At 41.2% G+C, this 12,256-nt stretch overlaps 1 protein-coding gene across 1 annotated transcript; it reads left to right on the top strand.

The window, feature by feature from the left end:
* The first annotated feature begins 1 nt into the window (after position 1).
* LOC124100505 (DNA replication licensing factor MCM6) lies at positions 2-2,925 on the top strand. Its single transcript, XM_046456036.2, has one exon. It carries the CDS (start codon positions 68-70, stop codon positions 2,531-2,533), a length of 2,466 nt encoding a protein of 821 aa, XP_046311992.1. The 5' UTR covers positions 2-67; the 3' UTR covers positions 2,534-2,925.
* Positions 2,926-12,256: the final 9,331 nt, after the last annotated feature.

Consider the following 12,256-nt stretch of genomic DNA (forward strand, 5'->3'; position numbering starts at 1 on the left):
GGTCTAGGGAGAAGCGACTCGTGGCGGTATTGGCTTGGCGGTAGCGGTCCCGCGGTAGTAAGCAGCAATGGACCTCGCAGCAGCAGCAGAGCCGGTAGCCGGTAGTCAGCACTTAGAAGTCCGCGACGAGGTGGCCGAGAAGTGCCAGAAACTGTTCCTGGACTTCTTGGAGGAATTCCAGAGCAGCGATGGAGAAGTTAAGTACTTGCAGTTGGCAGAAGAGCTAATTCGTCCTGAGAGAAACACACTGGTTGTGAGTTTTGTGGACCTGGAGCAATTTAACCAACAACTTTCCACCACCATTCAAGAAGAGTTCTATAGAGTCTACCCTTACTTGTGTCGGGCCTTGAAAACCTTTGTCAAAGACCGAAAAGAGATCCCTCTTGCCAAGGATTTTTATGTTGCCTTCCAGGACCTTCCTACTAGACACAAAATTCGAGAACTCACCTCATCCAGAATTGGTTTGCTCACTCGAATCAGTGGGCAGGTGGTGCGGACTCACCCAGTTCACCCAGAGCTTGTGAGCGGAACTTTCTTGTGCTTGGACTGTCAGACAGTGATCAAAGACGTAGAACAGCAGTTCAAATACACACAGCCAAATATCTGCCGAAATCCAGTTTGTGCCAACAGAAGGAGATTCTTGCTGGATACAAATAAATCAAGATTTGTTGATTTTCAGAAGGTTTGTATTCAGGAGACTCAAGCTGAGCTTCCCCGAGGAAGTATCCCCCGCAGTTTAGAAGTAATCTTGAGGGCTGAAGCTGTGGAGTCAGCTCAAGCTGGTGACAAATGTGACTTTACGGGGACACTGATTGTCGTGCCTGATGTCTCCAAGCTTAGCACACCAGGAGCACGTGCAGAAACGAATTCCCGTGTCAGTGGTGTTGATGGATATGAGACAGAAGGCATTCGAGGGCTCCGGGCCCTTGGTGTTAGGGACCTGTCTTATAGGCTGGTCTTTCTTGCCTGTTTTGTTGCACCAACTAACCCAAGGTTTGGAGGGAAAGAGCTCAGAGATGAGGAACAGACAGCTGAGAGTATTAAGAACCAAATGACTGTGAAAGAGTGGGAGAAAGTGTTTGAAATGAGTCAAGATAAAAATCTATATCACAATCTTTGTACCAGCTTGTTTCCTACTATACATGGCAATGATGAAGTAAAACGTGGTGTCCTGCTGATGCTTTTTGGTGGTGTTCCAAAGACAACAGGAGAAGGGACCTCTCTTCGAGGGGACATAAATGTCTGCATTGTTGGTGATCCAAGCACAGCCAAGAGCCAATTTCTGAAGCATGTGGAGGAGTTCAGCCCCAGAGCTGTCTACACCAGTGGCAAAGCATCCAGTGCTGCTGGCTTAACAGCAGCTGTTGTGAGAGATGAAGAATCTCATGAGTTTGTCATTGAGGCTGGAGCGTTGATGCTGGCTGATAATGGTGTGTGCTGTATTGATGAATTTGATAAGATGGATGTGCGGGACCAAGTTGCTATTCATGAAGCTATGGAACAGCAAACCATATCCATCACTAAAGCAGGAGTGAAGGCTACTCTAAATGCCAGGACATCCATTTTGGCAGCTGCAAACCCAATCAGTGGACACTATGACAGGTCAAAGTCATTGAAACAGAATATAAATCTGTCAGCTCCAATTATGTCCCGATTTGATCTCTTCTTTATCCTGGTGGACGAATGTAATGAGGTTACAGATTATGCCATTGCAAGGCGTATAGTAGACTTGCATTCAAGAATTGAGGAATCAATTGATCGTGTCTATTCCCTTGATGATATCAGGAGGTATCTTCTCTTTGCAAGACAGTTTAAACCCAAGATTTCCAAAGAATCAGAGGACTTCATTGTGGAACAGTATAAACGTCTCCGCCAAAGGGATGGTTCTGGAGTAACCAAGTCTTCATGGAGGATTACAGTGCGTCAGCTGGAGAGCATGATCCGTCTCTCTGAAGCTATGGCTCGGATGCACTGCTGTGATGAGGTTCAACCTAAACATGTGAAGGAAGCTTTTCGATTACTGAATAAATCAATCATTCGTGTAGAGACACCTGATGTCAATCTAGATCAAGAGGAAGAGATTCAGATGGAGGTAGATGAGGGTCCAGGTGGCATCAATGGTCATGCTGACAGCCCTGCCCCTGTGAATGGAATCAATGGCTCTAGTGAAGACATAAATCAAGACACCATTCCCAAAGCTTCCTTAAGACTGGGCTTTTCTGAATACTGCCGAATCTCCAACCTTATTGTTCTTCACCTGAGAAAAATGGAAGAAGAGGAGGATGAGTCAGCATTAAAGAGGAGCGAGCTTGTTAACTGGTACTTGAAGGAAATTGAATCAGAAATAGACTCTGAAGAGGAGCTTATAAATAAAAAGAGGATCATAGAGAAAGTCATTCATCGACTCACGCACTATGACCATGTTCTAATTGAGCTCACCCAAGCTGGATTGAAAGGCTCCACAGAAGGAAGTGAGAGCTATGAAGAAGATCCCTACTTGGTAGTTAACCCTAACTACTTGCTTGAAGATTGAGATGTTGAAAGTAATTGACCAGAGCTAAGTCACTGTGCCACACCACCTCCTGACCTGGAGCCTGGATGGAGCTCTGCTAGGATGAGAATTGTTTCTGGGAATGATGCTTCAGGATTTGTTTTGAGAAACAGGAACTGAGGTGATGGTCCTGTGTATCACATCTATTACATGCTTTCTATCAACATGGGCTTCAGCTTATTCCTTGTGTATTTCTTGTCTTAATGAAGTTGGACCCCCAATAATGTGTGGTTTCTGGAACTGAGACCTTCGTTTTCATGTGAGGAGGAGACCTGTCACTTTCATGGTATATAGTATCCTATCAAGGAAATCACTTTTCCAGTTGCCAACTGCTGCTTTTATTCATCAAAATAAAATAACTTGTTCTGAAAAAAAAAAAAAATACTAGTCATGTTCTATTTCTCTCTCATTCTTTTTTAAAAAATTGAAGTGTAATAGTTATACATAGTAGTTGGATTTGTCCTAGCATTCCATTTGTTTTTAAACTAGATGGTGGTCTGGTGCGATGGCGCTCACCTGTAGTTCCATCAACGCAGGAGGTCGAGGTAGGAGGATTATAAGTTTGAAGCCAACCTCACCAACTTAGTAAGGCTCTAAGCAACTTAGGCAAGACCCTGTCTCAAAGTAAAAAGTAAAAAGGACTTGGGAGGTAAAGCACTCCTGAGTTAAATCTCTAGTACTAAATAAATAGATAAATAAGTAAGTAAATAAAAAAATAAACTAGATGATGGATTCAAGTATTTTATTATTATTTAGACTTTCTGTGTGAATATAGGTATGTGTGTGAGTAGACATGCATATTGAGATAATGAGGCAGACAGGTAGATCCCCCATAGGCAGACAGGATAAGGGCCTCGAAGAAGGAAAGTGGCGGGGGGGATGGGAGAAGAACATCATGTTATTCTGGAAGGACAACATACCCATTACTTGCTGCCCCGATAGCTTCAACCACGGTGGTCCTTGTAAATACAGTCCCTGCTAATCACCTATGCTAGGCCATTAGATATGCCTTTAAAAACTCCCAGGGCAAAGAGCCCACCAATGGTACCCTCCCTTGGAACACTCCCACAATGTGGGAGTCTTTCTCTGCTTTACATAAATAACAATACTTTATCCACTGCTTGTCTGTGGATCTTATTCCTTGAATTTGCAAGACAAAGAACCCATCTAACAGTCTTGGAGGAGCATTATGATGTCTTAGTTCATTTTGTGTTTCCGTAGCAGAATACCCAAGACTAGGTAACTTATAATGAAAAGAACTTTATTGGTTCACAGTTCTGGAGGCTGGGATATCTAAGATGAAGGGTGTCAGCCCCTGGTGAAGGACATCTAGAGGGTAAGAGAGGAAGAAAATAGAACCTACTTCCACAATTGTGGCAAAAATACATTCATGAGGATGGAGCCTTCTGACCTAATCAATCCCCACTTAGAAGTCCAAACTCCTAATACTGTTACAAGGAAAATTAAATTTCAACATGAATTTTTAGAGGGGATAAATAATGAAAATTGAAAGCAGATTATTGACAGGGAACTTAATATATAAAACATACTAGTATGCTTTTTGAATATACAAATAGCTGTAACAAGAAAATAAAAAAAATGTAGAGCTAAATAAAGGGATTCCGTGATTATGTTACTTTGGAAAAATATATGGAAAAGTATGCTATAATTGGCCTATTAAAAAGAAATATGCACATGCTTGTATATTTACAGTCTCTGGAGAGGGATATTTAGTTGAATGGAGGAGTAGACCCGGGGAAGTGTGCGCATTCAAATGATAAATTTTAAAAACAAGTTTCCACATAGGCTTGTAATTTAGCCATTCAAGCAAATTAAGTGCATCTTGTAATTATACATAGGACAATTCCAGTTACACAAATTAAAACCTTAACAGAGGAAAGGGAATTGCAAGAAATACTCTATATCAAATTAATTATAGCTGTATTTGGGTGATGGAACTCAAGGGGGATAGTTTATCTTTCTTCATTTTCATAATGACAGCTCACTCGACACTTAATAACACAAACTTTTAGTGTTTTTCTTAAGCTATCACACAGTTATCCTGACAATATTCCAAAGAAGATAGTGTATTCCTTCCTCTAACAAAAGGAAAATATTAATTGCTTTCTTAGGTCATTCAACAGTGATCAGAGTCTTTCATGGCCTATTGATGAATCAATTGCAAGTTACCTCCTGTGATTACTGAAACCACATAGTTCTGTCTCAGGCTTTCTCTGGTAGATCAGAATGATTGTGAACTAGAGTGACTTTCTTCCTGGGGATGGGTAGGGTAGGAAAGGAGACCTATTATTTTACATGGGGACTTAAGCTGGATTTTGACATTGCCTCTGAGAATACTGTGAATGTAGCTCCCCAAATTTTGTCAGATCAAAACCAGAGCCTGAATATATATGTGTGTCTGAGTACAGATTGTGATAAAGGAAACGTGGCCAAACAGAAGGTATGTAGATGTTCATTAGAATCGTTTTTCAACTTTTCTGAGGTTGAAATGTTTTCAGAATAAAAAGCTAAGGCTAAAGAAAGAAAGAGAATAAAAGAAAGGGAGGTCTGTCCAGGAAATCTCTCCAAACGGTGGAAACTTAAGATACAAAGTTTCCTAAACTCAGCCAGTTTATAGAATCAGAAGCCAATTGGGAGTGCAGTTGGGTGAACAGCATCTTTGGTTGGTACCACCAACCAAAAGAGTGGTACTTTTGTGTCAGACACCATTGTTCCTTCTCTTTATTTTTCTTGTAGTATTTTTATTACTATAGTCTTTGAGAACCATCCTGACTACATATTACCTACATTAGCTATGTAGTCCTTCTATTACAATATTACCATCCACTTAGTACCTTAAAAATACATATTTGTCATTTAACACATCAAGAATCAGGAAAGAGTCAGCTAGATCCTCTGCAAATATTCTGCTATAGATGAATGTTTGTGTTCCCAGCCCCTCCAAAAAAAAATTATATGTTAAATCCTAACATCCAGCTGGGTGTGGTGGTGCATGCTGGTAGGCCCAGAAGCTCAGGAGTTTGAAGCAGGAGGACTGCAAATTCTAGGCCAGCCGGGACAACTTGGCAAAACCCTGTCTTGGAATAAAAATTTAAAAAATTTAAAAAGGACTGGGATGTGGCTCAGTGATAGAGTGCCCTGGATTCAATCCCTAATACCACAAGTAAATAAATGAACTTCAAATATCTTGTGTGATTACACTAGGATGTGAGGCTCTGGGAGATGAATAGGTCATGAGGGCAGAGCCCCTTGTGAACAGGAATAATAGCTTATGACAGAGGCCACAGAGAGGGTCTTTTCCTCTTCCACCATGCAAGGAGATGGTGAGACAGTGGCCACCCTGTGCACCGGGAAGCAGACCTGTGCCAGACACTGAATCTGCCAACTTCTGGATCTGAGTTTTCTATTTCAGGAACTGTGGAAACATTTTGTTGTTTATGAGCCCCTCAGTTTGTGGTATTTTTGTTATAACAGTTCAAACAGAATAAGAGAGTGATAATCAAGGTTTCCAACAGTTACCTTCTGAAGCTTGACTGGGAAGGATTCCCTTCTGAGCTCAACTGGTGGCTGCAAGTGCTCAGTTCCTTGCAGGCACTTGGACTGAAAGACTCAGGCTGTTAGCCAGAATGGCCCTTTTCTTTGTCCAAGCCAGCAAGGGAGAGAGTATTCCAGAAAAACAGATGATACAATCACAGAAGCAACATCATATTTCTTCAATGATGTTTAATATGTTAGGAGCAAATCAGATCCCCCCCCCCCACATTCAAGGGGAAGAGATTTCATAGAGCATCAATATCAGAGTACGGTAGTCATGGGCCACTTTAGAGGCGATCACCATACCTCTAACAAAAAGAAGAGGGTCCAAAACTCCATTCAAATTGTTGAGTATTATGCATTTGTGATGACATTTTATATTCTCAGATCCATCTTGAAAATCAAGGTTTGCAGACTCTCCATTGATTGACTCATCATTGAGGATCCCACACATTTTAATAAGTATATCCCATGTGCCAACCACTGGGGTATTGTTTGGAATACAGACTCTAAGACAAACTCCAATTCTAAAAGAATAATGCTTCTATTTGATTTGACCAAGGATAGAAAAATGCAAATCATGGCTGTGATTTTACAAATCTTTTTCTGAGGGAAACTCTTCTTAGCCATCTCTAGTCCTTGAAATTCTTAAATTTATCCAGGATATCCTCAACCTTCTTTTGACAATGAAATAAGTAATTCCTGTAAGATCTTGATTCTGGGAAAGGGCCCAATTAGGGAGAGGGCAGGAAACCTGTCAATACTGAAATCAGAAGTTGGCATCCATCAAATGGGGGCCCATATGGATATTCTGTCACTGGTGTCAGTTTTAGTGGCTATGAGAACCATCTGGGGACCTTTAGTCTTCACATGTCTAGTATGTTCCAAGCACTAAGCACTTCAGTATTATTGGTTCATTTAATATTTTCTAATAACCCAGTGAGACTATCACAATTCTATTACTTACTCTTTTGCAAATGAGGTTCAAGAGGGCTGATGTGCGTCCTTTAAGGACTCATAGCTTATCAGGAATAGAAGGGACACAGCTGACTTTGAGACCAGGCACACAGTCTAGCCATGTGTTCCTCTGCAGACTCGGGTACCAATTTACTCGTGAGGAATGTGGTAACTCATGCTCCAGCCTCCTGAATGGGTCCTACTTTAAGTGAAGAAAAGGATACCCCGCTTTCTTTGTCAGCCATATTTGTCATTTACTAGAAAGTTCAGATAGAAATTAAAATTGGACATAAAATTGGACTGAAATCCTCCCCTAGTGCTTTCTCCACTGATGATCATTTAGAAGAATAACATTTTTCAAGAACCTTCCAAAGCTCAATGATACTCTGGTGGAAACTTTATTTTTTTTTTCTTTTTCTTTTTTTCTAAGTGATGTCCATAGGTATTCTATCTCTTTAGAATGAGGTCGCCATTTTCCTCAAGGTTACTTGTTAATTCTGACCCTCTGGGCAGGACCATTCTAGAAGCTCCAAGAGTAAACAGTAGTCTCAGTGTCCCTGGGCCTTCCTTATCACAGCTTCCCAGAAGAAAGTTGTCTATTTTTTTTTTAATCCCTCAAGATGATTGTTTAGTTATATTCTGCCACAAGGACATTCTTCTTAGAATCTCAAAGGTTTACACAGGACTAAAAACCCACCAGATTAACATTTAAAAAAATTTTTTTTGGTTGTTAGGATTGTATTTGAAAGTCCAAATAATAACTTTCTATTTCTCCTGGATACTAAAGTGAGGATTTGGCCACAGTGGGCTCTCCCCTCCCCCCACCCCCATTTGGCAACATCCTCTCACAGTGGGAAGCTCTCTAGCACATCCCACTATCAGGGCTCTGCTTGGTGCACCTGTTCCTCAGACCTGGGAAATTTCCACTCCCTGCTCTGGATGTGCTTACTCAGTGAGGTCTAACAGCACCAGCAGCACTGAGGCCTTCCCAGAAATGCGGCATTTCAGGTCTCATTTCACACTTGAGTAATCAGTCTACATTTCAGCAAGAGCCCAGATGATCTCATTGCAGGTTAATGTTTGAGGGAACCTAAATACTTCCAGTCTCATCTTTTTTCATCACATACCCAAGTGCAATTTTATATTCCCACATCATTGAAATCCTGGTGAATTTCCTACTCAGAAGGGCTTTTCTTCTTCTTGTCTTTGTTGCTTTGTAATCCCATCAGCTTGGGAGGCTGAGGCAGGAGGATTTCAAGTTTAAGGCCAACCTCAACAACTCATCCAGGCCCTGTTTCAAAATAAAATTAAAAAAATAATAAAAAGGGCTGGGATGTGGCTCAATGGTTAAGTGCCCCTGACTTCAATCCCTGATACCAAAAAACAAAAAAAAATTTAGAAGTCATTTGGATTCCTCTAAGAAGACTTTTCAGAAACTCACTGCTCTTTCCCCACTCTATCCTCCTGAGCAAGGTAAGCATTCCTCCTCTCTGTTCTACTAATAATTTGCTAATAACATGATTCTCCAAGATTGCAAGTTGACTTCTATAGATGTCTAGATTTTAAACTTTTTTTTTTCTTTTTGCAATACTGGGGATTGAACTCAGGTGTAATCTACCGTTGAGCTAAATTCTCAGCCCCCCCTTTTTTTTAAGACAGAGAGAGAGAGAAATTTAATATTTATTTTTTAGTTTTCGGCGGACACAACATCTTTGTTTGTATGTGGTGCTGAGGATCGAACCCGGGCTGCACGCATGCCAGGCGAGCGCGCTACCGCTTGAGCCACATCCCCAGCCCAGCCCTTTTTATTTTTTATTTTGAGACAAGGTCTCCCTAAGTTGTCAAGCTTAGATTTTGAATTTCTTGTGAGCACGAAGAATGTTTTTTGGTTTTGCTTTTGTGCTATAGATTGACTCCAAGGCCTTGTGTATTCGAAGTATGTGCTCTACCTCTCCCCCACTCCCTTGCCCATGGAGAATATTTTATTATTCATTTTTCTAGCATTGGGTTCTATATCTAGTTAAATGGAAGCCACCTCCCCCCCCCCCCAAAAAAAAAAAGGTTATATCCATGCCTTAATTTCTGGGACCCATGAACATGACCTATGAAAATTGATGGTACCAAGATGAAATCATTCCTGTTAGATCCAGACAAAATTGGAATAAGGAAGTAATTAAGAGGGAGTGCTCATGCCTACTTACCTGAGATAAATACTGTTTCAAGAACTTTCTAAAATCCTACAAAGATTCCTTCCTGTTCTACACACAACCATGCTTTGTATGTACAGGTTTCTGCAACAGGGTTTATCTTTAACAGTCTTGAAGACTGCAAAACGCTTGCTCAGAAGCAGCACCTCCAATGAGTTGGCTGCCAATTCTGCCTCAGATCTCCAAGACCAGTGAACTTGGTATCCTAGTAACTAACAAAGTTTTCCCCTCTTAGCTTTAAAAACTTTTCCTTGCCTCAGCTTCCTTGAAAACACTCTCCTACTATATATTCCCATTGCAGTGCTATTCTATTTCTCAATAAACTTAATTAATCTTTAGAGAATCTCTGTAATTTCAGTTGACAGGCCTTTTGTTGGCAAAAGGGTCTTTACAGATATAATTAGGTTAGAGGTCTCATTATGAGACCATGCTGGCTTATCAGGTGGGCATTAAATCCAATGGCAAGCGTCCTTACAAAAGGCACACAGCAGAGAAGGGGTCTCCTCCATGTGAAGACAAGGATGAGTCCAGTGAAACACAGTCACAAGGAACTCCCGAAGCTACGAGAAGCTTGAAGAGGCAAGAACTTCAGAGGGAACGTTCTCCCCTGTCAACACCTTGATTTCATGCTGCTGGCCTGAAAATTTCTGTTCTCTTTAATCTACTCAGTTTGTAAGACTCTGTTTTGACAGGCAGTCATAGGAAACTAAGTGCCTAACATATCATTTAATAATTTTCTAAGTGCATTATAGAAGCTGCCAATCTCTGAGCACCAATTTAGTCACCAAGCATGTTTGCAGATGCTTTGAACAGGTAACCTGGAGATTGGGTGGAAACACGGTTTGTGAAAAAGGGTATATAGATGCACAAAAGAGAATGGAAGCAGAGGAGAAGGATGTTTGTGTATTACACATTTCCCCCCCCCCCCCCAAGGACTTGACTAAGGGTGAGGCTCTGAATAAATCAGATAGACAAGATGATCTACTTGTGCAAGTTGATCTGCTTTTGTCAGCTTCCAGCCTGTGCTGGGTCAAGGACTCATGAAATCTTGAAACACTAATATCATCATTTGAAAAGAAGAACAAGACATGGGCCAAGGTCAATGAGTCAAAGAGCAGTTTAAAACTCTTCATGTTTATCCTAATTGTATTCTCCTGTATAACTTTCGAGGACTTAGAGGACATGGTATCTATTATACCAAACGAATATTTAAGTTCAACAAGTCGTTGGCATTTTTTTTTTCTGAAAAATGAGTAATGAAATCGAATATTTTCTTAAGACTAGCTCCAGTAAGCAGAAATGAATTGGTAAATGTTTAACAACCAATTGGGGTGCAGGTCCTAATTTACAGGGGTCACTGATTTCTCTAATGTTAATACATCTACCATTATTGATCTCAGAGTAAGAATGGGATGTCAATATGGTAGGAAAATTCCTGAAAATTTAACACTTGTCTCTAGCAGGCTCTGGCACAGAGAGAAAAGGGAGAACTAACACCAAAGAACCATTGCAGGTTGACATTAGAGAGGCCCACTGACTTGAAGTGGGAGAGAACAAGGACAGGAAGAGGATGAATAATGCTTCCCGCCAAATGATCCACCCAAGTAACACAAATGGGAGTGAACCAAAAAAAGAAAAGAGTAGCACCTCTAATAGGGTTTCATTGTGTGACACTCTACCTCTACACACACATACACACACACACACACACACACACACACACGGATACAGAGTAAAGCTCACACCATGTTGCTTTCTTTCTTTCCATGTATGACCCAGGAAGCTGTAAGGGGCTGTTTCCCACAAACTGATAGGAAACATTTTCTTTCCTAAGAAATGAAAACTGCAATGAACCTAATGTCCTACCCAGGTATTAAGGAATATTAAGAAAAATCAAAGTAAGACCCAAACCACCTGGAATAGCCTGATTATCAAGAGCAAGCGGGTGCTCATCAACCTTTGTTTAGAATCCTTGACTCAGCGCAATCACCAGTCCCAAACTGACATCTTAAATTTTGCCCAGTTCTATGCCTTTCAAACCCCTGTTTCAATGTCACCAGGCACAGGCTCTAGAACCTTATAGGTACACTTCACTAGCATCCCATTTCAACCTTATTAGATCTTGCTAAGGGTGTTTTCCTATTATTGCTGTAATCCTAATAAATTTGGTTGCTTTCCAGCCATCTAGCTGTGGCAATAGGTGGTCATGACAGTTGTAGGAAATCTCAGTAAAAACCGCTTCACCTCTACTTTGCATATCTTGTTGGATAGAGGGTAAGGTTTTGAACTACAGCTATCACCTTGTGATCAGTGTGTTCAATGATGGGACCAAAGGCTGAGGATGCACAGTGGGATGGATGAGTGGAGGGTAGCAAGCATGGAAAGAGCGTGGATTAGAAAACAGCCACAATTCACGAACCTCCAGTCTTCCTGACCTTCCCCTGAGGGCTTTGGAGGTTTTGGTGCTATTCTGTTGCTCAGTATTGTTGTGGCAGGAGGACAGAATTTCCAGTGAGCCTCAGATTGGCAAGAAGAGCAGGCAGAGGCCATACTGATATGGAGGCATAAACTGTTCATGGCAGCTTTTAGAAACAGTGAGAAACCTCACTGGAATAAGGTGGCACCCAAAGTAAAAGCACATATCCTGGTGCCATTGAGATTCTATACAAACCAGTGGTTTGGTGGGTTTCAAAAGTTTAATTTTAAGCCTGGTGTGGTGGCGCATGCCCGTCATCCCAGCGGTTTGGGAGGCTGAGGCAGGAGGATCATGAGTTCAAAGCCAGCCTTAGCAAAAAAGCGGGTCGCTAAGCAACTCAATGAGACCCTGTCTCTAAATAAAATGCAAAATAGGGCTGGGGTTGTGGCTCAGTGGTGGAGCGCCCCTGAGTTCAATTCCTGGAAACTTCCCTCCAAAAAAGTTTAATTTTAGGTTGAACCACAGATTTATATGTAATGTTTATATATAGTGTTTACACAACTACTTGGT

Source organism: Marmota monax, unplaced genomic scaffold, assembly GCF_021218885.2.
Source record: "Marmota monax isolate L192 unplaced genomic scaffold, Marmota_monax_Labrador192_F-V1.1 WCK01_AAM20220418_F8-fsc02594, whole genome shotgun sequence".
Lineage (NCBI taxonomy): Eukaryota > Metazoa > Chordata > Mammalia > Rodentia > Sciuridae > Marmota > Marmota monax.